This window comes from Erythrolamprus reginae, chromosome 1 (assembly GCF_031021105.1).
Source record: "Erythrolamprus reginae isolate rEryReg1 chromosome 1, rEryReg1.hap1, whole genome shotgun sequence".
NCBI classification, from domain to species: domain Eukaryota; kingdom Metazoa; phylum Chordata; class Lepidosauria; order Squamata; family Dipsadidae; genus Erythrolamprus; species Erythrolamprus reginae.
In genome coordinates, this window is record NC_091950.1 from 207,458,243 (window position 1) to 207,485,090 (window position 26,848).

The following is a 26,848-nucleotide window of genomic DNA, read 5'->3' on the forward strand; positions in this document are numbered from 1 at the left end:
GCAGATCAGCTGCTGGGCGGCCGAAGGAACCTTCCCTGGGTCTTCCCCCTCTTGCTGGTGGGCGGGCGAGCGGCGGGCATCAGCGAGGAGCCGGGGTTTCCCCTTTGCGTGGGCGGCCGGGAAGACCCAGGTTGGGGGTTCGGGGGGGTGCTGGGAAGCCCCCCAGGCCAGCTGCGACCTTTTAAAACAGCCGCGCCGCTTCCCAGCTGAGTCCTGAAGCCAAACGCGGAAGTTCGCCTTTGGCGTTTGGCTTCAGGACTCAGCTGGGAAGCGGCGCGGCTGTTTTAAAAGGTCGCAGCCGGCCTGGGGAGCTTCCCAGCACCCCCCCGAACCCGGGTTGGGGGTTCGGGGGGGTGCTGGGAAGCCCCCCAGGCCGGCTGCGACCTTTTAAAACAGCCGCGCCGCTTCCCAGCTGACTCCCGAAGCCAAACCCGGAAGTGGTTTTTTTTAAAATTAATATTTTTTAAAAAATCGCGATATAGCGTTTCGCGAAGATCGAGATCGCGAAACTCGAGGGATCACTGTATTAGGTAACAGATATAAGCAGGGGTGGGCTAGTGCCCAGACGGTGGGAACGCAGTGGGGTAGTGAAAATGGAGCTCCACTCTAGAGCACCCAATTTGCACTGAAAGATGTTGAAAGAAAATGCATAAGCCACGCCCACAGTGTGGTTATAAAAAATTTGGTAGCCCTTCACTGGATATAAATATAAACATAATTATGAATACATGAAATGGATACAAATAAAAGGGGATATTAGGACAGGGATGGTAGGCACATTGGTGCACTTATGCAAGCCCCTTACAGCCTCTTAGGAATGGGGTGAGGTCAACAGTAGACAGTCTAAGGTTAAAGTTTTGAGGGTTTGGGGAAGAAACTACAGTCAGGTTTATAAGACATTGCAGTAGATAATTTTATGTACTAAACTTAGGTCAGACCGAAAGCAGTGTGGTTCTAAGTTGCCTAAGTGCAAAATTTCTAATTTGGTGGCAGGAGGATTCTTCTGGTGAAACATCTCTCTCAATTGTATTAATGTTCAATATGCAGTGCGGGTTCCAGACAGATGAATTGGTCTAGCAAATGTATTGTATTTGCTCTAGTTAGCAGTACAATATTACCAGAGAAGAAACCATGCAAGATTAAGTTGTTAACTGTTTTTGGCATCACAGAGCTTCGCGCAACCCCTTCGAGATAGGGGTAAGGTCAGTGAAGGGATACCAAAATTTTTACTACAACGCTGGCTTATGCATTTTCTTTCAACATATTTCAGTGCAAATTGGGTGCTCTGGGGTGGAGCTCCATTTCGCTACCCCACTGCGTTCCCTCCTGTCCGGGCAGTAACCTACCCCTGGGTGCGGTGGTTGCCTCAGCCTGCTGCCGAGCACTTAGGAGCTTCTCAGCGATCAGATGATGTCACAAGATGCAAGGGAAGGACTGGGATCATCAGTTCAATACAGTATATAAAACCTAATGAAAAGAAAGTACTGTAAATTTGTTTTCCTCACTATTTGGGACTTTCAAAGGGAGAATGGACTGCCATTTGCCCGAAGTGGTATAAGGTCTCCTGCTTGGGCAGGGGGTTGGACTAGATGACCTACAAGGTCCCATCCAACATATATTAGATTAGGACAGACAGGCAGGCAGGCAGACAGACAGATAGTTCTAATCAACCGTCGCAATGCTCTAAAGCAGGGATCTCCAACTTTGGCAGCTTTAAGACTTGTGGACTTCAACTCCCAGAACTCTTCAGCCACCAAAGCTAGTGAGAAAGCTGGCTGAGGAATTCTGGGAGTTGAAGTCCACAAGTCTTAAAGCTGCCAAGGTTGGAATCCCCTGCTCTAAAGGGTATTTGAGAAAGCCGGGAATTCGCAGAGCTCAGCAGCGGGAACTAGGAACCCAACCTCAGCCTCCCCGCCCGGAAATGGCGCCGCCGGCTCCCCTCCCCTTCCCTGGGCGTCTGCAGCAGGAGCCTCTGGGAGAAGGGCGCGCTTTCCGTTGCTGGGAGGAGGTTGCCTCGGACGCCCAAGCTGTGGGAGAGGATGGAAGGGGTCCGCCCGGTGAGGGAGACTCTTTGTCGTCGGGGACCCCGCGTTGTGGCTCGTGCCGCTCGCGGTGTGGTTCCTGAGGATGCATCCCTGTTAAAAATCGGCCTTGGCAGAAAGTGTCATTTTTAGCGGCGCCCGGATTTGTGGTTTTCTTAAACTGACAGTAGTTGTTGTTGCGGAGGATTATTATGGTGCTCACACAATAGCTCCAGTTTAGGTACCTCTTCGAAATAAATGCACGGCAGTGTTCCCACCGTGAAGTTGTTCGGTATTATTTGGAAACGTCGCGTGCTTTAGTTTGCCAAGCTGGCCGCCTTGTTGTTCTCGACTGGGACCGATTTTCCGCACGTAGGACTCGCTTTGAAGCGTTCGTGGTTCGACGAAGAAACCCCAACCTGGATAATCCGCACGTGGCTGTAAAGGTCCACGCATGTCATCCCCCAGTAGCCCGTTTTACGGTGTTTTCAAAATAATTCGGATTTATTAAAACGGGGAGGGGGGGTTGCGGGGACCTTAAAGCATCCTCTCAGTTCTCCTTCCAGTCATCCTGTCCTGAGCTTCCCCTTTGGGTCTCCTGCAACCCAATTCTGCGCCCATTTAATCAGAAGAAATAACTCCTAAAATTCAGGGTGCCCCTCACATCGTAGCAATTTCCTGCAGTGTAATATCACCGTTGGAAGTTTCCATCACTCTCTAGAAATGTTTAGAACTGGGGTGTAATTTTATTTATATATTACATTTTATTTATTTATTTATTTTGTTCAATACACAATAATACACAATGAAGGTTATAGAGGATATAGTAGAGAAGAAATATGAGATATAGAAGAGACTGTAGGACAGGTGAGGGAAGGCACTCTAGTGCACTTATGCACACCCCTTATGTATCACATTATATTACATTATATTATATTAATATTATATGCTGCCCCTCTCCGAAGACTCGGAGGTGATACATTATCTCATCGAGAAATTTGGAATCCTGAGTTTTTACCATTTACTAAAGCTAGTGAGGAAAGTTGCTTGCTTCAGAAGGCAGCCTGGAAATTGCTCTTTTGAAGATGAGGATCCCAAAACCAGTGACAGACCTTATTTTTGTGTTTTCTCCTTGTTTACTTTGGAAGAAGGTTGCCTTATAGTGGTTTTAATGCTCATCCACTTGGGTTTTAATTTCCCTGTCTTTTAGGAATTATTGCTTAAGGGGAATTGCTAAGTACCTTTGGCTATCAAATAATTCAACAGATCATGTACAAATCTGTTAGCAAGTTCAGTGTGGTATACAGAATTGTATTATAGCACAAACTAACCCATGAAATTTTATTTCAGAATTAATACTTTTTTCCAAAAGAAATTGGAAGAGACATGTTAAATTCAACTTTTTACATATTTATTCCCTATCTTTCACAAGGAGTGTTACAGACCCTTTATTTTTGAGAGATATGATAGGTTTGTGTAACAGGTGCCATTGAGAACAATGTCTGTAGGGCAATCCATAATAAAATAAGGGCTTTTAATGAGTGTACCCTTCAACCCTAAACCAGGTAGGGCAAAAGTTCATTTCCAGCTAATCCTGTGTACTGAAGGTTTATTTTTAGTACAGTACAGAATTAACAGGAGTCATTTGTAGGTATATGTCTTGGTTGCCTTAGTTCATATGTAACCTCACTAAGAGATATGGGGAAGAAGCAAGTGGTAAGTTCTGTTTTGAACTGTGGTACATTTGTTTTGGTTTTGGTTTTTTATGCCTGAGTCTCTAGCTTCATTGTTGGTTACTTTATCTTTTGATTTTTTACACCATGAAATATCTAATTTCAGACTTGTCTCATTGTTTTCACGGGAGCAGAATACAGCTCATTTAACAATAAAAGAAATAAATTTTGGACTGCTTTTTAAAATGTGTACATCTTGTGAGTTATCTAGTTACACATTGCATTGCTTATTTCAGTTGAGCAAAGAAAATTACTGTGATTACTTTTCTAAAAGACTCCTTAGTTATGAATAATGCTACTGCTCCAAAATTGATGTTTGTAGGTTTTTGTTTTTGTTTTAAACTTGCTGGTTTTGGTTATGCATTATCCCATTTACTAGAATAGTAATTTAGAAGCAGAAAGTTAAAAGTAATTATTTTTGCATTTTTTATAGTAATACATTTAAAATCTATACATCTCCTTGATCTCACTTTAAACAAGGTTTACAGTCTTATATATACATCTGCTAATATTCAAAAATAATTTTTAAAAAAATATATATACTGAGTTGTATATTTTTATATATTGCAGCGTCCACCACGGATTCTTCCTCCAGTACCAAGGTAAAATTCAATTTTCTGCAAAAATACAATAGGCAGATTAAGACATTTCAAGAAAGCTATTAGTCCTTTACTTTTTTGTAGCTATTACCATTATGTGGGTGAATTTTATTATGTTTTCCAAATTTAGTATTATGTAGTGAATCATGTATTTCAATATTAACATTTTATTTTATATTTCCATTTTCACTTGACCTTGATTTGGAAAATATTAAGCCAAAGTGAAGAACAAGGTGAGTACTATTAATTTCCCTCATTTTAAAAAAAATATTCATTGATTAAATTATGTCATCCAATATTTAACAAATATATTTTGTTTTCAGTGGCTAAAAGTGGTATAGTTTTCAAAAACAATAATGGTTGCCTTTATTATTAGAACTTGATCGTATTTTCAGAATAGACTTTTAGAACTATGGACAGAATTCATTATTTATTATTCATAATTGTAGAGTATTTGTATAGTTTTTGGTGCTTTTTATTTGTAGATTTTTCATTATTTAACTAGGTAAAATTCATCAGTGCTAGTGAGTGTGGGCAGTGCCGCTTGATTATATACAGTAACTTGCCCTGCCAGTGTTGGCAGGAGAATGGTTTTCTCCTTGATAGTGCTTTGATTGGGATATTGTTTTCTGCTTGATTGTTTGTCTGGTGTTAATCCCTGCTTGTTAGGACATTGGCTGCTGAAGAGAACATGTTCTGGTCTTTTTGCTTACTTCTGTTAGATCCAAACAAGAGTTACCATACTTTTCGGTGTATAAGACGCACCTTTTTACTTCAAAAAAGTGCATCAAAAACTGGGTGTGCCTTATACATTGAATGCTGCTGTGGGGGGGGGGGGGAGTTGGGTAGTGGTCAGCAGCGGCGGCAGCAGCCTTCCCATGCTTTGCCGGCTGTCCCCGAGGCCATCCGGCAGCCCTTGGGTGCCGTATGGCTTCGCTTCCCTCCCCACAGGAGACGGGGGGATTCCCTTGCTTCACTTCTCACAGGAGACTGGCAGGTGTTGGCCAAGGAGCCCTCCCGGCAGGCCAAAAAGCGGCTCAGGTGAGCGGCTGTGGCTGGGCAGGGGCCACCTCTCCCTGGCTAAGGAATTCCCTCTGTCCTTTGCTTCAGCATCAGGGAGAACACAAGCGGCGTCTGCTTCACTTTCAAAGCCTTCTGTATGACCGATTCTCTCTCTGGGAGCCCCGTTTCCCCCGCCCCGTGTGCCCTCCATTTCAGCCTGTGCTCCAAAAGCGCTTTCCCCTCCGTTTAGGACTTGGCGCTCTTCTCTCTGGGTGGGAAGAACGGAGCCACAAGCGCTGTCTTCAAGCTCCGTGCAGGGCGTCCACAGGCACTTCCGGTATTCTTCAGCCAGGCAAAAGACGCCACGGTGGCGGAGGACGCCTGAGATAAATAAAACATAATAAAAATATATGTTTACTATTATGGGACCAACTAATTCTTGGCTTTGGTTTTGCAGATGAAATTCCTCTTAGTCGGCCTAAAAAGAAAAAAGTGAAGAAAAACTCATTAGGTAAGAAAATTATTCAGTTAACATGCAGGCAACTTTAGATAAAGATAGTATAGAGAATCTAAAGATGCAATTTATGAATGGCATTATACGTGTTGGCTTAATTCTGGATTGTAGTTATTACTTGAGCTCCAGGTACTCTATGAAGGATGCTTCGCATCTTCAAATATTATTTCATAAATACTGTATTAGTAGTGTTATGTTTACTGAGACAGTTTAACCCCTCCCCACTTACAGCACTCTCTGGGCTGTTTATAATGCACAAGCATTATTTGCATAATGTCCCCAACAATTTGGATATTTATTTTATTGACCTTGGAAAGCTAAGTCAATCTTGTGGCCCACCTCAATTGAATGCCAGCTGTGGGCAGAATTAGCCTGCAATACTGCATTGTAACCACTGCATTACCAGCAATATACACGCAACCAGCTAAAGGTAGTGCAAAAGTAATGGGCTATGGAATCACATGATTGTGATTTCTGACATTCCCTGCAAGCAAAGTCAAAGGATAGGTTGGCAAGCAGTCACAAGTTATGGTCTCTTAACAACCTGCATATTCCTTGCTTAATGAATTAGCAAAGCAGTTGTGTTATGTCATTCTTTATAATCATGTCACTTAGCAATAACAATTGTAATCCCAAATACCACCATAACCGTAGGACTAACCTTTTGAAAACAACCTAACTTTAATACAGTTCGTACTTGCTGGTAAATACTGCGTGAAATATAAAATGTTCCAATGAAGTCTTTGAAGAGTTCGGCAAGAGCTAACTAGGTTTAAAGGTTTTTAGTGCAAGTCTTCAAAGGCTCGGAAGCAGAGGTGGGCTGCTAAGGTGGAACGGTGACGTGTGCTCGCCCCTGTGGCTCTGAGTGCAATTAAACTACTGCACCTGTGGTCCAGTGCAATTAAGCTACTGCACCTGTGCAGGTTGCAAAATCGTGTGCGGTGCATCCTGTGATGTACTGCAACCTCCTTTCAGCAGTGCTTCTTAGATAGCTTCTGTCTGGTGGTTACTAACAGTCGAAACTGACTTGATGGCACATAATGAGCCGGGGTGGCGCAGTAGGTAGAGTGCTGTACTGCAGGCCACTGAAGCTGATTTTAGATCTGAAAGTCAGTGGTTCAAATCTCATCACCGGCTCAAGGTTGACTCAGCCTTCCATCCTTCCGAGGTGGGTAAAATGAGAACCCGGATTGTGGGGGCAATAGGCTGGCTCTGTTAAAAAGTGCTATTGCTAACATGTTGTAAGCCGCCCTGAGTCTAAGGAGAAGGGCGGCATAAAAATCGAATAAATAAAAATAAAATGAAATAAAATAATCCATTTTAGATGGCATGGGTCAAGTTCCTGTGTCTGAAAGCAACGAGCCTCTGACTTCTGAAGTACAAGATGTTCCACCTCAGAAGAAGCGTAGGAAAAAAAAGGTACCCCTAGGTATGTAAAGAATTTTGAAAAAAAATTGAAAAATAATTTCAACATATACAATACTGTACAATACAAGCCAATGCATCATTGTTATTAATTACTCTGCATTTGCTGCTAGTTAGGAATGTTTTAAAATAGTTTATAATAAAAATGAAATTTCAGCCTAAGGATATTAAAATGTAGTCTGTTCAAAGAGATGTTTTTAGATTTAGAAAGCTAAAAGTCTTAGAAGGCTTGAAAGCTAATAACCAGCACTTTGTATCACATCTGGAAATGAAAGAGCAACCAATATAAAACTTCCCACACAGATAAAATATGATCTAAGTTTCATGTCCTTGACTTCTGTATTAACCGAAGCTTCCAGGGCTTGCCCATTGTTAAGACTGAATGATATCAGTGTCTACAGTACCTTCTTATGTCACTTTTCCCTGAATAAAATTAAAATTGAAAGTATTAGCCAAAGTTGATAAAATAAACTCTGGATTCAGAAGCACTCTGAGAAAAGATGCTCTCCCAGAAATGTGAAGCACATCTAAAATCATAAACTGTGATTTATTCATATTGAGCAATTCTGATTATATTGTTTCAGTTTGTTATCCCAGACAGCCTATTATTGGCTGTAGGCAATCATTCAGGTGTGTTCCACCCTTACCTGAACATGTTGCAATGAAATAAATTGGATGTACTCATCTAAAATCCCTAAAGATATTTTAATGTGTAGACATTGAAAGCATTGGAGATGATATGAAAGCCAAGGAACACCATGAATTCCATTTTTCATGGAGAAACTATGTCCAAACAACACTATTTTAAGCACATGTTAGACAGATAGGAATGAAATCATAAAAAATACTTCAATAAATAATAACTTTAAAGTGATTTAGAAAGAAGTCATAGTTGATGACAGTGAAAGTTGATGAGAAGTCAAAGATAGTAACCAAAGATCATTTTGTCTACCAAGGCAGGCTTAACCCTGCAGCTTCCTCTGAAATCAGACCAAATAATTTTCTTAAACTAGGACTCCGTGCAGCAGTTGAGAAATTGAGAAGCTACTGTTCTGCTGATCATCTTTCAGAATGTTATGAGATAAAATCAGCCTGTAATTGGTCATCTTCATTTCCTTAGAGTGCAGTGACTAGAAGAACAGATTTAATGTGACAGTTACTTCTCTGCTCAGGGGTAATATAATTTGGAACAAGTCGTTGTCTCATCTTCTCTTAGTTTAAAGCAGGAGTCTCCAAACCTGGCAACTTTAAGAATTCTGGGAGTTAAAGTCCACAAGTCTTAAGAGTTCCCAGGTTTGAAGACCTCTGGCTTAAAGAATTGCAAAGCTGAAGTCTGTTTTGACTATTAGAAGAGAAGTAGGTGATGCTGATTGCAGCTCATTGGTGATGAGATGTCCATGCTTACATAACCAGTGTTATTAGTTTCCATGCAATGATTAAAATAAAAGGAAAGACAACCAGCAAAACAGATACAACAATACTGCTCAAAAAACTAAAGGGAACACTCAAATAACACATCCTAGATCTGAATGAATGAAATATTCTCATTGAATACTTTGTTCTGTACAAGGTTGAATGTGCACAACAGCATGTGAAATTGATTGTCAATCAGTGTTGCTTCCTAAGTGGACAGTTTCACAGTTTGATTTACATGGAGTGTTGTTTAAGTGTTCCCTTTATTTTTTTGAGCAGTGTATATTGCTCCCTTACCATTTTTTGCATGACATGGTTATAGAAGTACAATACTTTACGGTTTCTAATAGTCAGGGGTAGGTTTGAACCGGTTTGGACTGGTTTGCCTGAACTGGGAGCAACCTGCTAATGACGTCACGGTGACTTTTTTTTTCTGAGCTTGTGCAGAAGCCAGGTTTCCAGCACTGTACATGTGGTTGCCATCTTGTTTTTGGCTTTTAAAAAATTATTATTATTATTATTATTATTATTATTATTATTATTATTATTATTACTACTATTGGATTTTTTGGCACTGCGCACACATTCAAAGCATACCTTTGCCTATGCGGCACAGAGGAAGCGAACTGGCAACGAGATAAGTTAGAACCCACCCTTCCTCATAGTGTCTTATAATACTGTATCTCATACATTTTTAGTAATACATTTTGTAGTTGTGTGGCACTCTTGAAGTGCCTGATCTTATTATGCTGAAAATAAAGATCCTGGTTTATAGCAAAATTGTTTTATGATTTTTATTATGAAATGCACTACAGCTGTAGTGTTTTGGAATTAATTTTTAATACAGCAAGAATGCCATTGTATTTTCCCAGTTGAGATATGACTAGGAAGATGCATCTCCAATCCAAATTCACTGATAAAACATACTGCTTTGTAAATCAATCGTCTTTGTGTAAATCATTACCTTTTAGCACAATCTACCTTATAGAGTTATTATTATCTCACTTTTCATTTGGAAGTCAAGCTGATATATGTGGTGCCTGCCTGACTTACTCATGAGAAAATTTATTGAGGAAGAGATGCATGTACTGCTCCTTAATAGAAAGGTAGGAAACAAATATACTAAATATTTTTTTATGTGGTTTCTAAAATTCCAGACACATGTTTAGTATATTTATTTCCTGCCTTTGATTTAAGGACCTCACATGTATATCTTCTTCATACGGTTATTCTTGTATATAAAACTTTATTGGCAGAGGAAGTGCATGCTCTCTTCGCCATCTCTTCTGGAACTAAGGGTGCAAATAATATTTTTACCTAGCAAAAATTTCCTGGTTTTCCATTTGAAATTTTCAGAATCTGAAACATCATTTCCTGAACAGAATGGAAATGACATGGATCCTTCACCAGTGGAAGAAACAGTAACTCGTAAACAATGGAAAAGAGTAAAGTGAGACATTCCGTTTTGACTTCTATATTCCTTCTGAACTAACAAGCTTGCAATTTATGTTTTTGACATCAGTAATCTGATGATCTTTTATCTCAGTTCTCTCTCTCTCTCTCTCTCTCCCTCTCTCTCACTCACTCACTCACTCACTCACTCTGTGTGTGTGTGTGATTTGTGTATAGAATTTCAGAATGTTTTGGGGGAGAGCCTGACGGATTTCCTCAAAGTATGCTAACTCTGCAAGAGGAAATTGGCCAGGCAGATGCTAAGACAGGCAGTTGGACAAGAAGCCAAGTCCTGTCTGTTTATTTATTTATTTATTTTATTTATTTATTGGATTTGTATGCCACCCCTCTCCATAGACTCGGGGCGGCTAACAACAATGATAAAAACAGCATGTAACAATCCAATACTAAAACAACTAAAACCCCTTATTATAAAACCAAACATACACACAAACATACCATGCATAAATTGTAATGGCCCAGGGGGAAGGAATATCTCAACTCCCCTATGCCTGGCGGCAGGGCCGCCATCAGGAATTTTGGGGCCCCATACAGCCTAAGTGTCTGCCCCCCCCCCCCGGCCATTTGAAAACTACTGCCCCCCAAATCCCGTGCCATGCCCACCATGGCCACACACCCTAGGAAAGCCCTCCCCCGGCCCTCTGAGGTCAAACACAGCCCTGATGTTGCCCTCAATGAAATTGAGTTTGACACCCCTGGCCTAGAGGCTAAATCCTATGAACAAGGGCTTAGAGAACCAGTATGTTTAGCTCAATAAATAGAAAACTGAGGGGGAATATAATAGTAGTTTCCCAATCCTTAAAGGGCTGCCACAGAGCAGATGGCATCTATTTATTCTCCATGCCACCTGAAGGTAGTACAAGAAGCAATGGGCGGAACCTCACCAAGAAGAAATGCAATCTGGAAATAAGGAAAAACTTGGGACTGGGCGGCATAGAAATAATTAAATAAATAAATAAATAAATAATAAATCCCTTCTTTTTTATTAAAAGAAATTAATAGAAACATAGAAGACTGATGGCAGAAAAAGACCTCATGGTCCATCTAGTCTGCCCTTATACTATTTCCTGTATTTTATCTTAGGATGGATATATGTTTATCCCAGGCATGTTTAAATTCAGGTACTGTGGATTTACCAACCACGTCTGCTGGAAGTTTGTTCCAAGGATCTACTACTCTTTCAGTGAAATAATGTTTTCCCAGGTTGCTTTTGATCTTTCCCCCAACTAAGTTCAGATTGTGTCCCCTTGTTCTTGTGTTCACTTTCCTATTAAAAACACTTCCCTCCTGGACCTTATTTAACCCTTTAACATATTTAAATTTTTCGATCATGTCCCCCCTTTTCCTTCTGTCCTCCAGACTATACAGATTGAGTTCATGAAGTCTTTCCTGATACGTTTTATGCTTAAGACCCTCCACCATTCTTGTAGTCCGTCTTTGGACCCATTCAATTTTGTCAATAATAATTTAAAAAAACCAAAATCCATTACTATTAAAACTAAAACAACCAGCAAAACTATTAATAAAAACAGGTGAGGGCTGGGGGTTTTTCTCTGTTATTATTTAAGTGCTTTTACCATATGCTTTAAATCAAGAATCACTTCTCTCTCTGTTTCTCTCTCTTCTCTGTCATTCTCTGCCTCAATCATTTTCTCATTTCTCTTTTTTTCTCCCCTTTTTCCATCATTTCTCTCTCTCTTCCTTCCACTCTTTTCTCTCTCTCTTTCTTCCTCTCTTTCATTCTCTTCCTTCCTCTCATCTCTTTCTTTCTCTTTCTCTCTCTTGCTTTCTTTCTCTTTCTCTCACTCTCTTCCTTCCTCTCTCATCTCTTTCTTTCTTTCTTTCTCTATCTTTCTTTCTTCCTCTCTCTTCCTCTCTTCCTTCCTCTCTCATCTCTTTCTTTCTTTCTTTCCTTCTCTCTCTCTCTCTTTCTCTATCTTGCTTTCTTCCTCTCTCACACTCTCTTCCTTCCTCTCTCATCTCTTTCTTTCTCTCTCTCTTTCTCTCTTTTGCTTTCTTCCTCTCTCTCACTCTCTTCCTTCCTCTCTCATCTCTTACTTTCTCTCTCTCTCTATCTTGCTTTCTTCCTCTCTCTCACTCTTCCTTCCTCTCTCATCTCTCTCTTTTCTTTCTTTCTCTTTCTTTATCTCTCCCCCCCTCTCTTTTTCTAACTTTCCCTGTCTTGTTTTCTTTCTCTCTCTTGCTTTCTCTCTCACACTCTTTCTCTCTCTCGTTCTATTTCTCTTGCTATCTCTTTCTCTCCCCCTATTTTTCTCTCTCTCACTCACTTTCTCTCTATCTTGTTCTGTCGTCGCTCTCACTCTCTCTCGTTCTCCGGAGGCTGGCGAAAGTGAAAAACCTTTGCTCTTACTTTGAATGTTCGGGCGGGCTGGCAGGGAGATGGAGAGAGCGCGCGTCAGCCCGCACACCCGACATTGAAAATCGCCTTCGCCGGCCGGCGGCCCCCACTGTGAGAATGCCTGCCCCCTGCCCACCACCCCCAGCTACGTGCTCCTCGTTCCGCTCAGCGCCATCAAGAGCCCGAGAGAGTTCCCAAAGGGCGTCTGAGCCTGCCGGCCGGCCGACTTCTTCCTCCGCCTGCCAGGGGATTCAGGCACCACCCCCTAACCCGCGGGGGAGTGCTGCCAGGAAGCGCCCGGTTTTCCGACCTCCCCCGTCCGGCCCTCCCCCATCGAGCGGCTCCCTCGTGCCACCGGAGCCCCCCTGCACCGCCCCCCCTTCCTCTCCTCCTCCTCGGGGCTCCCCGCTCCTCCCTTCCAGGCACGGCAGCGCTGGGGAAGCGGAGGGCGCGACCCGGACCCTGGCTGCCCTCCCCGCCGCCGCCTGTCGCCCGCGCCCTACCTGCGCCCCGAGCCCGCTCCGTCCCGCGCAACTGGATCCGCCGAGTGCGCCACCCGGGAGCGCCCGCCACGCACACAGGAGTGGAAAGCCGGGCAAGGGGGGGGCGGCGGGTGAAACGAAGCCGGGACTGAATTAGGCAGCCGCGGTGTGTGTGCGTGTGATGGGGAGAGGAGAGCCGAGCCCCACTACCTGCCCTGCCTACCTGCCGAGAGAAGCCCCGCGCGGCTCGGCGTCGAAGGGCGGACGGGAAACTTTTGGGTCGGAGGCAGCTCTCCTTGGGCGCGGGAGGAGCGGACCGAAGTCCCCGGGCCGCCTCTCTTGCAGCAGAGAAGAAAGAGTGGCGGAGCGGGTGGGCGGGGGCAGCGGCGAGTAGCCAAGGGGGCGCGAGGGGGCTAGAGGCGCGGGGGGGGCGGCCGCGGCTTCGTGCGCACCCTTGGAAAAGGGTGCGCGGGGGGCCTTTTGGGGGACGCTGGCACACGCGTGCGAAGCCTACAACTTGCGCATGTGCGACGGCGGGCAAAACCGGGGCCCCCTCATGGCCGGGCCCGGTACACCACTCCCAGTAGTACCGCCCTATCGGCGGCCCTGCCTGGCGGTATAAGTGAGTCTTGAGTAGTTTACGAAAGACAGGGAGGGTGGGGGCAGTTCTAATCTCTGGTGGGGGGAGTTGGTTCCAGAGGGCCGGGGCTGCCACAGAGAAGGCTCTTCCCCTGGGGCCCGCCAAATGACATTGTTTAGTCGACGGGACCCGGAGAAGGCCAACTCTGTGGGACCTTATCAGTCGCTGGGATTCGTGCGGTAGCAGGTGATTCCTGAGGTAATCTGGTCCAATCAGAAGTTTTCATTCTTCCCTTCTTTCTTTTACAATGCCAAGGTGAAATGCAACACTTAACATTGTTTTTATGTTTACATTGATTCCTATAGGATTCTGATCTCAGAGCATATACTTTGGATCAACCTTTGGTTCACTGTAGTTACCAGGATCAAAACTAAGAATGTCACATGATTCTTCCAAGCTTTCTTTATTGCTTCATGCCTAGAGACAAAATCTTGCCAGACTAAATACTCTATTATCTTCATCTATTATGTGAACTATTAATCTTCACCTTCTTCCTTTCACACCAATCTGGAATATGTTGCTTTTTACCTCCTCTGGATATGCACCATTCTAGGAATTCACCTTTCTAGAATTTACCATCACAGTAGAAGAGCATTGATTATCCTTTGAGAAACATAATAGCTCTGTGGGTTTGAAGGGGTAAAGATGATTTGGAAGATTCAACGAATCTTAAAATCACTGCATCTTTTTCTGAATCAGCATTTTGCAAATTTAGGAAAAGATGATTTGATTTAAGTAGATGCCAAAATATGTGATGTATTTCACCTCCTCTTTGAATACAAATTGTGGCACAATCCTAGCATATATATGGCACAGGTATGCCCTGAGTCACTAACATTGAAAAATAAAATGACTGTTCTTTATCTTTGCTACTATAATGTTAGGAAAGCCCGACCTGCAGAAAGTTCCAGTGAATTATGTGTGGAGGATGAAGATATAATTGAGGATGAGCAAGTAAAAGGCATAGAACAACGTTCTGTGTTTTCTGTTCCAACTGGGGTTAGCCAACCTATTAGCAAAGTGTTTGTTGAAAAAAATCGTAAGTAATTTGTTTTACAACAAAATGTTAATATATTTGAACAAATAAATGATGGTGACAGCTCCCATCTCATTTTATATGAATTACTTTCTTAGTCCAGATTATGTCTATTTATTAATTAAATCAATTTCAAGGCAGTTTATAACTCTGGCAGCTTATAATTTTAAAATTATATAAAAGAGAGCATGGCTGACCAGAAGAATAAAACTAAGCAAAACTAAAAGGGGTTTATGCTACTTTATCTCAAAGCCTGAGAGAACAATCAGGTTTTTATAATTTCTAGAACATCATATGGTGTGTTGGTACATGAACAAATATCCTTTAAGTTGAATTTATAGTATTTAAAATGTACAAGCACATCCTTACTTAAGTATGACTTTTGAAACTCATGTTACTTCACTGTATCTTATCTCATTTTATTGTATTTCACTGACATCCATGCTTTGATCAGTCAATGGACTGATCAGAAAACTACGGTATATCATATTAAAACTAATGCAAAGCTTACATGAAGTATCTGTGCCATTAGACCACCCTCGGCATCACTTGATTTTAAAAAGTGCAGGAACTCTTCCTAGAAGTTATTGTTGAAAGAAAGTTTAAAAATCTGATTTCGAAAATATGCCTCTATGCCATTTCCTTTTCCTTTTAAGGAATTTGCAGAATTCGTGTTCTGCACATAATGCATTGTAACATTCCTACTGTTAGAAATAGTATAATCTGACGTCATGGAGCTCTAAGAAAAATTGAAGAATATATTGTTTTTGTAAACTACTCAGTGTTCTGCCTGACTGGCTCGGCAATGCGTAATAGTCCAATGAAAAGAAATCAAACACACACGTGCTCTGCTAATCAGCAAACTTTTATTAGATAAACAAAAATAGCTTACTCAAAAAACAGTTCTTAATGTCCAAAAACAATGCAAGGCTTACTTCAGCCGCATACAAAAAACACAGGGAAAACCAAACAAAGACAACCTGGAATGAGCAAAGACGTTTCAGGAGTCCTTTTGAATCTTTGAAGCAAACAGCAAGTCCCAGAGTTTTCACCTCCCACTTGTCTGAAAAAGCTGAGTTGAAAACTCCAACAGCACAGAAACTTCGAAGCAGGAACCACAAAACAGCACAGATAAGCAGCCACAGTTTGCCTTGGCCTTTGTTCCCCTTTTATCCCTTTAGCCCTCATTAAGGGAACCACACCCAGCCCAGGTGCTCCTATAATGATTTGTAATACTCCTTAAAGCGATCCCTTCTTTGCATAGCTCTTCAGCTACGTAGATCAATATATTGATCTGCAGAAGAACTCAGGGAGGAAAGACTGTCTGAGGAACTGCAGGCCAAATCCCCTGGGCTGTCTGCTGAATCCTGTGTCCCAGTGGCCTCGTCCTCCTGGCTGTCTGCCACATCTTCCTGGTTGTCAGCCAGGCTTTCACATTCACTTTGTGCCGCGCCTCTCCCATCTGGGAGCAACGGCTGGCCCAGGCCCAAACACAACACTCAGAACTACTTATTTTTATTTCTATGTGGAAATAATGTTATTTCACATTTAGGATTCTCTCATAGATGAGTGGTATGGAAATGTAATACTGTATAACATATATTTTTTAAAATGATGGCTAAGATTAGTAGAACCAAAGTGTTAAGGCTGAAAAGGAGGCTTCTGCTGACTGTAGCAAATTAAGTACCACCAAATAGTCAGCTTGTAAATAATCATGTTTCACTGAAGTCAGCAAGGGTTTGCTTTCAGATGACATTCCTGATATATACTAAGAGCAGCAACGGGTTTGTAATAGAAAAGTATGTACAAGATATGTAATATTATGTATGTAGTCTCAATTTACACTCTAACCAAAAAAAAAAAATCATGAATTTTTATGAACAAGTATAGTAATAGGAATCTGTAGCAGTATTTTTCTTAAAAGTGCTTACGTTGGTTTTCTTTTCTAAGGGCGTTTTCAGGCCACAGACCGCAAAGATTTGATTAAAACTACTGAACATGTTCAGGTGTTTATGAATGTAAAGGCTTCCTGGACTACTAAGGATGTGGCACTTTCAGTACATCGTGGTTTTAGGTATGAAATTATTTCCACTATTGACATGAATAAAATATCCAGCAATGCCTGACTGGAATCAGATTCTCTTTCTTTCCACCATCTTTCTCTCTGTCTCGGTCTCATGCACACGTGCAATGTTGATTCACTAAGATGCAATTGTTTACCAAACTCCCTAAGTTTTCACTTCATAATGCAGGTGAGCATCTGCTCAGCAATCAATTAACCTTGCTTTAGGCTAGAGCTATATGGAGAAAATATGTTTCCCTGCATAGCATTCCCCCTCTCATTATAGTCGAAGCCAAGATGTTAAGGACAATGTTTACTTTAATTTTATAATTTTGGATTGGCAATAAAAGGCTTAAAACATAGAAATATTTAAGCCTGTTCTAAGGCTTAAAACACAGAGATGTACATGATGTTTGCAACTCAGCACTTCACCACAAAGCTTTTTCTATCCATATACAATGTTTCCAACTACAGTACTATGGTGAATGTGCCTGCTGAATCTTGGCCTTTTAGTGAGCTGGAGTATCTAATAAATTTAAGACTATTTACAAGAAGTTCTGTTTCAGGATATATTAACAGAATCCCACCATCGGAAACACACTTCCACTGCATCTTAATTCTTCCCATTTGTCCATCTTGGGATAGTTGTCTGAAAGTTTTAATGTATGATGCTTGCATAATCACTGTAATATTCTGCCTAATGAATTCAGTCAAATTAAATAAATGGTCTTCCACAACAATTAATATCCTGGTAACTCCTTCAGAGAATGACAATTGATATAACGATTGGCCTCCATTTGTAATAAATGTTATTTGCCACCCACAAAAAATATTTAAATACAGATTACTAACTAATATCTTTTGGTTTTAAGCATTCCCTGCCATGACTTGAATAACTAGAATACAGGTTAATAATTTGGAACCTCAATTCAAAAGTCCCTATTGTATAGATAAAAACTACTAGTGAGTAAGCAAATTCAGAAGCTAGAATTTAATTTTTTCACTACATTCCAAATTTAGGGAATTCTGACTCTAATTAACTAGAAATTGAATTTAAGATGGTGGATATTAAAATTATTGTAAATCTGACATTCTGAATATTTAACCCTGTAAGATTTGTACAAGTTTGATTTTTTAAAAATTAATATGCTTTCTTTTATTAGAGTAATTGGATTTTTTACTCACGGCTTTCTTGCTGGCTATGCTGTGTGGAACATCATAGTGATTTATGTTCTGGCAGGAAATCAGTTTTCAACCCTTTCAAACTTGCTACAGCAGTACAAGACTTTGGCATATCCTGCTCAGTGCCTCCTATATTTCCTGATTACAATTAGTACCATTTCAGCATTTGACAGGTAAAAGTATTTGTGTATTCCTCTGTCTTGGTGACAAAGCTTCATTGTAAAGTTATTATATTAATTGGAAAAAAAGAGATTAATAGCTTAAAGTCTTAATATTTATAATTGTTCCAGTGCAGTATAATTGAGGTATCCCCTTGCTAATATGATCTATGTATGGTATGATTGAGTTGTATGGTTATTTTAATGATATGGGTTTTTAAATGACTTTTTAAGTATTGGATTTGTTACATTGTTTATTATTGTTGTGAGCCGCTCTGAATCTTCAGAGAGAGGCGGCATACAAATCTAATAAATTATTATTATTAATTATTATAAGTTGGCCCACCAGATTTTTTAAAATTATTTTTAAAATTTAACATCTTAAAACAGTAGGAAAACTACTCTCAAGCCAGAAAGATTTGCATTGTGTTCTGTTAATTGCTTATTCTACCTACTTTTGAAATTCTTTATTATTTTATTATAAACCTTTATTATCAATATTTCTTAACTGGAGACATCTAGTTTAAGCAATGATACCAACACAGATTAATTACTCTGATGAAATAATGGTCCTGTTACATCAAGGTTTTAGAGGAATCTTATTTCCTTAACATCAGTGGATAATTTCTTATGAGCTTATAGCAGAACCAAGACAATCATTTAGTGGCTACTTTTAATTACTTTTAATTAAATGCATTTTCATACTCATTGTTCAGAATCGATTTGGCTAAAGCAGCAGTGGCAGTGCGCAGTTTTCTTACATTGGACCCAGCAGCAATTGCCTCTTTCAGTGAGTAAGCAGCATTAGCTGACCAATAAGCATTAGCTAATTACTTAAGTTTATGTCTTAATTATATTTTCATTCCTGATCTTACGGTCTTCTTCTTTTGTTTTCATATAACTGTTTTGTTGTGTATTGTAAAAAGACAACCATTTCAAAAAAAAAAAAAAAGCCCTAATACTTATAGGTATTTATCAAGTAATAATTTGATAAGTGATAAATTAATTATGCAGATTTGTATCTCGCACTTCTCTTCTGTAGCTGTGCTCTGGAGACTAAATAGAGCAAACTTATTTTCTGGCAGACACAAAATAGACTGAATGCTATCAAAGTGATTTATTGGAATTTGTTGAGATATTCTTGAGCTGGAATAACCAGTGGTAACATGGTCAGGCAATAAATTAGCATAGCGACTCTGAGCCAATGAGAGTTAACTGCTACTGAGCCTGTATAGGAGAAACTAAGCTTAAGGCTGTGTGTGGTTCCAGTCTCCATGACGTCTTCTTCTAAGTCTGTTCAAATCGTGTTTCAATCTCTGTAAAGTCTCTGCTCTGAACTTGTCATGAAGCTAATTCTCTGTAATTGAATGAAGAGAAATACTCTGCATATGGTATTGTAAATATCTATGATTGGTATTTAACTCAGCTAAAATCAGTCAACTGTGAGAGCTTCCGGTTTATTTTTCAACGGAGAAAAAATCTCCAATAGAATTCCTGAAAGGGAAAATCTAGGCAGTGAACAAAAAATTTGGGAGGTTGTGGCAAGAGTGTAATCATTTTCACAGTTTTGAAAAACTTGGTTCCTTTAGCAATGCTGACTGACATGCATGAATTTACTGATTCTTCAGCCTGAATATTTAAAGAAAGTTAGCTAGGGTATTTTCTATACTGGAAAAGTAATGAATTTGAAAGAATATTGATATGAATTAATGATCTGTAATTAGCTATTATTATAGGTAGACCTTGACTTACAACAGTTCATTTAGTGACTGTTCAAAATTAGAATGGCACTGAAAAAAGTGACGTGACAATTTTTCACACATAACCTTTGTAGCATCCCAATGACACTGTGGTCAAAATTCAGATGCTTGGCAATCGACTTATACATATGACCATTGCTGTGTCTTAAAGTCATGTGCAATCTTTTGACAAGCAAAGTCAATGGGGAAGCCAGATTCACTTAACAACCACGTTATTAATCTATCAACTGCAGTGACTCATTTAACTGTGACAAGAAACATAGTAAAATGGGACAAAACTCACTTAACAAATGTCTCATTTAACAACATAAATGGGCTCAATTGTGGTCATAAATTAATGACTACCTGTACTCGGATGAATCAGATTGATGAAAGAAATATAAGGATCAGACAGGTTAATGTGCTCTTAACTCTATTCCAAAAATTTGGAATTTCTCAATAATAAACATTATTGGTTTCTTCCAGTGTATTTTGCTGCTCTCATCTTGACTCTGAGCCAACAAATGACAAGTGACAGGATCAATTTGTACATACCGCCTTTAGAAAATGGCAGCCTTTGGTAAGAATTATGGATTTTTTTCTTTTTTAAAAGACAGTTACTTTATGTATATCTTTACTATATATGTATGATTATACAGATATAACTGAAACATTCATAACTAATAAATACATATGATTCTCTTCTGTCCCACTCCCCATCCCCACCCAGGACTTCAGATGAAGAAAAACAGATTATTCAGCCTTGGATTGTGGTTAATCTTGTGATAGCTATTCTTGTTGGGATCTCCTGGTTCTTTTTGTCATACCGACCACATTTGGATCATAGTGAAGGTATAGAAAAAGATAGTTTATAATTCATTAGAATATGGGCATAATCTCTTAATACATTATCTGAATAGCAAATTGCTGATTCTTTCCTAAACAATTTTATATCAAGGGGGTTACTGGGGAAAGGGAGATAATATGGCTGTAATTTCAATATTTAAATATTTAAATATTGACATTATTATCATCCTGTTCTGGATTGGCTGATTGACTGATGAATTTTAATTTACCTATTTATTCAAGAACTGGTTCTATATTAATTGATTATATCTATCTAATTGTCTCAGATTAATTTTATAACTGATTGGTTAACTTTTTTAATTAACTAACTATTTTTAATTTTGATACATTTTTTAACTAATTTATTGGGGGGTAATTTTAGTGATGGATATCTGAGATCAGATGGAAGGTATATATGAAATGAATCGAATGAATGGTGGGAACAATAGGGTCAGTATGAATGCAGAATTTAGCCTACCTGGCGGTAGAGAGACAGGAGGGATGGGGGTATCTTTCTCTGGGGTGACAGAGGGCCAGAATATCCCGGTCCTGCTGGGGAGAGGTAGATATGGCGGGAGTCACGGGGCTAGCCGTTCTGGAGGAAAAAGAGATCGCTGCTTAATAGCGATCCCTTGTTCCGGTTCCGTGAGCTCAAACCGGAGCCCTGGTGACGAGTGTAATCCGGGCCCTGGGCTCAAGCTGCTGCTACTCAATGCCAGATCGGTCGTGAATAAAGCTCTCCTCATCCGGGATCTGATCCTGGATGAGGAGGCCGATCTGGCATGTGTTACTGAAACCTGGCTGGGCCCAGAGGGAGGGGTGCCTCTCTCGGAAATATGTCCAGCTGGGTTTCAGATATGGCACCAGCCTCGACCCCAGGGAAGGGGGGGAGGAGTGGCTATTGTAGCCAGGGAGAGCCTCCATCTGCGTAGACTCGTTGCTCCTGAGATCGCGGGTTGTGAGTCACTCCTTGTGAAGTTGGACTTAGGGGTTCAGGTGGCCTTGTTACTCACGTACCTGCCTCCCAGCTGCGTGTCAACAGCCCTGCCTGTGCTACTCGAAGAGGTGGCCGGGCTGGCGGTGGAGTTCCCCGGACTTATTGTCCTGGGGGACTTCAATCTGCCGTTGCTCGGCGGTTCCTCAGGATTAGCACAGGAGTTCATGGCCACCATGACAGCCATGGACCTGACTCAAGTAGTTCAGGGTCCGACTCACGAGGGTGGACACACACCCGACTTGGTATTCCTCTCGGAGCAATTGAATAGTGGTCTGAGACTAAGGGGCTTAGAAGCATTGCCTTTGTCATGGTCAGACCATTTTCTACTGCGGCTCAACTTCCTGGCTCCAATCCTCCCCCGCAGGGAGGCGGAACCGATTAGGAGGTTCCGCCCCAGACGCCTGATGGACCCTGAGGGCTTTCAGAAGGCGCTTGGGGTTTTACCAGATTCGCTCGTCCACAGCTCAGCAGAGTCTCTTGCTGAGGCCTGGAACAAGGCTGCAGCGGAGGCTCTTGACCGAATTGCGCCACTGCGACCTCTCTGTGGCACTAGACCCCGTAGAGCTCCATGGTTCAACGAGGAGCTACGGGAGTTGAAACGCCAGAAGAGACGTCTAGAGAAGCGATGGAGGAAGAGTAAGTCCGAATCCGACCGAACACTTGTAAGAGCTTTTATTAAGACTTACAAAGTGGCGCTCAAGGCGGCAAGATGTGCGTACCATGCCGCCTTGATTGCATCAGCGGAATCCCGCCCGGCTGCCCTGTTTAGGGTAACCCGCTCCCTTCTAAATCAGGGGGGAGTTGGGGAACCCTTGCAGGGCAGTGCTGAGGAATTTAACTCGTTTTTCGCTGATAAAGTCGCTCGGATCCGAGCTGAACTCGACTCCAATTGCATAGCAGTATCGGCTGACAATGAGTCAGTCGAGGTGACTGGGGCTAAACGTCTTTGTCCATCTGTCTGGGAGGGGTTTGACTTGGCGACACCTGATGAAGTGGACAAGGCCATTGGAGCTGTGAGTTCTGCCACCTGCTTACTGGATCCGTGTCCCTCTTGGTTGGTTTCGGCCAGCAGGGAGGTGACACGGAGCTGGGCCCAGGAGATTACCAACGCTTCCTTGGGGAGGGGAGTTTTTCCATCACTCTATAAAGAAGCGCTTGTGCGCCCCCTCCTCAAGAAGCCCTCCCTGGACCCAGCCGTACTTAACAACTATCGTCCAGTCTCCAACCTTCCCTTTATGGGGAAGGTTGTCAAGAAGGTGGTGGCACTCCAGCTCCAGCGGTCCTTGGAAGAAGCCGATTATCTAGGTCCCCAGCAGTCGGGTTTCAGGCCCGGCTACAGCACGGAAACTGCTTTGGTCGCGTTGATGGATGATCTCTGGCGGGCCCGGGACAGGGGCTTGTCCTCTGTCCTGGTGCTTCTTGACCTCTCAGCGGCTTTCGATACCATCAACCATGGTATCCTTCTGCGCCGACTGGAGGGGTTGGGAGTGGGAGGCACTGTTCTCCAGTGGTTCTCCTCCTACCTCTCCGGTCGGTCGCAGTCGGTGTTAGTGGGGGGTCAGAGGTCGACCTCTAGGTTTCTCCCTTGTGGGGTACCTCAGGGGTCGGTCCTCTCCCCCCTGCTATTTAATATCTACATGAAACCGCTGGGTGAGATCATCCAAGGGCATGGGGTGAGGTATCATCAATATGCGGATGATACCCAGTTGTACATCTCCACCCCATGTCCAGTCAGCGAAGCAGTGGAAGTGATGTGCCGGTGCCTGGAGGCTGTTGGGGCCTGGATGGGTGTCAACAAACTCAAACTCAATCCAGACAAGACGGAGTGGCTGTGGGTGTTGCCTCCCAAGGACAATTCCATCTGTCCATCCATTACCCTGGGGGGGGAACTACTGACCCCCTCAGAGAGGGTGCGCAACTTGGGCGTCCTCCTCGACCCACAGCTGACATTGGAACATCATCTTTCGGCTGTGGCGAGGAGGGCGTTTGCCCAGGTTCGCCTGGTGCACCAGTTGCGGCCCTATTTGGACAGGGAGTCATTGCTCACAGTCACTCATGCCCTTATCACCTCGAGGTTCGATTACTGCAACGCTCTCTACATGGGGCTACCTTTGAAAAGTGTTCGGAAACTTCAGATCGTGCAGAACGCAGCCGCGAGAGCTATCGTGGGGCTTCCTAGATTCGCCCACGTTTCTACAACACTCCGTGGCTTGCATTGGCTGCCGATCAGTTTCCGGTCACAATTCAAAGTGTTGGTCATGACCTTTAAAGCCCTACATGGCATTGGACCAGAATACCTCCGGAACCGCCTACTACCGCACGAATCCCAGCGGCCGATAAGGTCCCACAGAGTTGGCCTTCTCCGGGTCCCGTCGACTAAACAATGTCGTCTGGCGGGCCCCAGGGGAAGAGCCTTCTCTGTGGCGGCCCCGGCCCTCTGGAATCAACTCCCCCCGGAGATTAGAACTGCTCCCACCCTCCTCGTCTTCCGTAAACTACTTAAGACCCATCTATACCGCCAGGCATGGGGGATTTGAGAAACCTTTCCCCCAAGCTTATTATAATTTATGTTTGGTATGTACGTGCTGTTTGGTTTTTAATTGATAGGGTTTTTTAGTTTTTTCTTAATATTAGATTTGTGCCTGTACAATATTGTTTTATCGCTTGTTGTGAGCCGCCCCGAGTCTTCGGAGAGGGGCGGCATACAAATCTAATAAATTATTATTATTATTATTATTATTATTATTATTATTATTATTAAATACATAGAAAAGAACAGCAGATAACAGTGTTAAAGAAGAATAAGGGAATATATTTGAGGAGACAGCAATATTGCAAAATGAAACGAGAAATTAAATTAAGGGATTGTTCAGCAATAGCTAGAATTCAGTATCTCAGCTTGACTATTCCTATAAATGTATTTAACAAGTAAATGTTTTAATCTTGTATTTTATATTTTATGTTGTATAGTATGCTTATTTTAATTGTGATGCTTCTGACACTTAAAACATTTAACAAGTGTTAAATTGTTAACATTACTGGCAGATATATTGAGAATAAAGTGTTAACAATTTTAAGGAACCTTAGAATGCTGAGATGTCTTTTTCATCATGCAGAAGATAATTTTATATGTGCAATAATTTGAAGGAGCTACATATGCAAATAGGATATCCTGATGTGAAGAGTGTCTTTCCTCTTTCCTTCATGAACTTGCAACCTATTCCCCAGCTGTAATAGTTTCAGAAGACCATGTACCAATAAGCCCAAAATTTCTGTGGCTAAGTGAAACATTTGTTAAGTGAGTTTTGTCCCACAATTGTCTTGCCACAGTTGTTACGTGAATCATTGCAATTATTAAGTTAGTAACATGTTTGTTACGTGAATCTCATTGACTTTGCTTGTCTGAAGGTCGAAAAAGGTGATCACATGACCCTGGGGACACTGCTAACTATCATAAACATGAATCAGTTGCCAAGCATCTGAATTTTGATCATGTGACCATAGAGATGCTGCAATGATTGTAAGGTTGAAAAGGTGACTTTTTCAATGCTGCTGTAACTTTGAACGGTCACTAAATGAACTGTTGTAAGCTAAGGATTACCTCTATTTTGGTGGAAGGAGGAAATAGAGGAATTATATTTATGGACTTTATTGTACATATATTTTGCAATATATTTTAGTATCCTATGATCTTATGTTTTTTTTCCTTGTAGAGCTGATGTTTAATGGTGAAATGGAAGAAAATCCCGAGCCGGACAAAGAAGCTAAAGTATCTTCTTAGTATAGGCAACTTCTTCAATTTCAGAAGATGCTTCAGTCATTTATACCTGCATGTCATATTTTTTGTACACTTTTTAAATATTTAATTTAAATGAATTTTGTAATTATGCTATTTATATGTTACAATAATACAATGCAAAATTATTTTTCTCAATCAAGATTCCTGGTTGCCTACATTTTGATATTCAAAAGTTATTGAACGCTGTGGATACTTGTCAGAGGCTAATTTGTCTTTGAATAATAACATTCAGATTTTTAAACTGCTAAAGGTTTTTGTAGAAATAATTCCTAATTAAAGTTTATAAAATTTTGCTGCTTCATTGCGTCATACTGTTTCATGTATTCACAAATTCAAATACTGTAGTATTTAAACTTACATGGTGTATGTAATGATGCACTTACATCCACTGTTGCAAAAGTGGATTTGTACAACAGGAATTTATCCTTTTATTTATCTAGTAACATTTTCTTCCCTGTCTTTTCAGAAATACTCTTGAATCCTTTGTAATAGATATGTAGGGAGACTACATCAAGGGGATATTTTGATTCATTAGCTATCTTACTCTTTCGCTAGAAGGACAGTATGGTGTACTTTGTAATACACACTAGAAAGATAGTATTGTATAAGAAGATGCTTGTTCAGTAGGTTTTTTGGGATGTAGTATATATGTAAAAAAAATAGAAACTAAACAACCTGTGGCCTGTTGCCTCATCATTTGAGAAGTATTTCATCAGATTCCTCAGTGACTTCACTAGTGAAGAACTTTTAATGTACTGCCTTCACTGGAAAAGTTGGAATATATTCAGAAATATCTCTTCCTTGATGAACTAACTGCATGGCACAAACATCAATACAGGAAATGTTTTATGACATTTGCCTTATGTCATAAACTGTTTTTATGTTAATTTTAAAAATATTTTATAACATTTGCCAAATTTCAGTTCTACAGGAGTCATAGATTCCAGATAGCTAGTTGATTTGAGATATCTGATTCAAAAAAAATTTATACCCTGTGATACACATTTCACCCAGTTAAAGGTTACTGTCGGAATTCCAAGTAACACACCTAACGGAAGCAAAACTCCAAGGCAAACATATTCCTCAAAGTATAGATTTATTAGCCGTGTCATTTTGGCACATCTATGGAAACCTGACTCAAAACCTAGTTAAAAGTAAAGTTTTCTTCCCCTGCCCATATAGTCCGTCACATGATCTAATCAGGACACAGTCCAAAGTTTGCTTGATCTCCAATCCCACTTCCTTGCACTTGATGGGGAAGTTCTTGGTTCTCAGAAGTGTTTTATTATGGCTGCCATCCCCCAGTTATCTCTTCCTCCCCCCTCCCTTTTCCACAGTTTGACTTACTTCGCTGTGGCAGCCCTCGGG

The 26,848-nt window shown here is 41.3% G+C and overlaps 1 protein-coding gene across 1 annotated transcript; it reads left to right on the forward strand.

The window, feature by feature from the left end:
• The first annotated feature begins 1,868 nt into the window (after nucleotides 1-1,868).
• TMEM237 (transmembrane protein 237) lies at nucleotides 1,869-25,781 on the forward strand. The gene is made up of 13 exons (XM_070732016.1): nucleotides 1,869-2,057; nucleotides 4,325-4,356; nucleotides 4,570-4,586; nucleotides 5,813-5,866; nucleotides 7,194-7,298; nucleotides 10,064-10,157; nucleotides 14,546-14,700; nucleotides 16,648-16,771; nucleotides 17,923-18,114; nucleotides 18,816-18,889; nucleotides 20,325-20,418; nucleotides 20,569-20,690; nucleotides 25,395-25,781. Exons 1-13 carry the CDS (start codon nucleotides 2,040-2,042, stop codon nucleotides 25,460-25,462), a joined length of 1,149 nt encoding a protein of 382 aa, XP_070588117.1. The 5' UTR covers nucleotides 1,869-2,039; the 3' UTR covers nucleotides 25,463-25,781.
• Nucleotides 25,782-26,848: the final 1,067 nt, after the last annotated feature.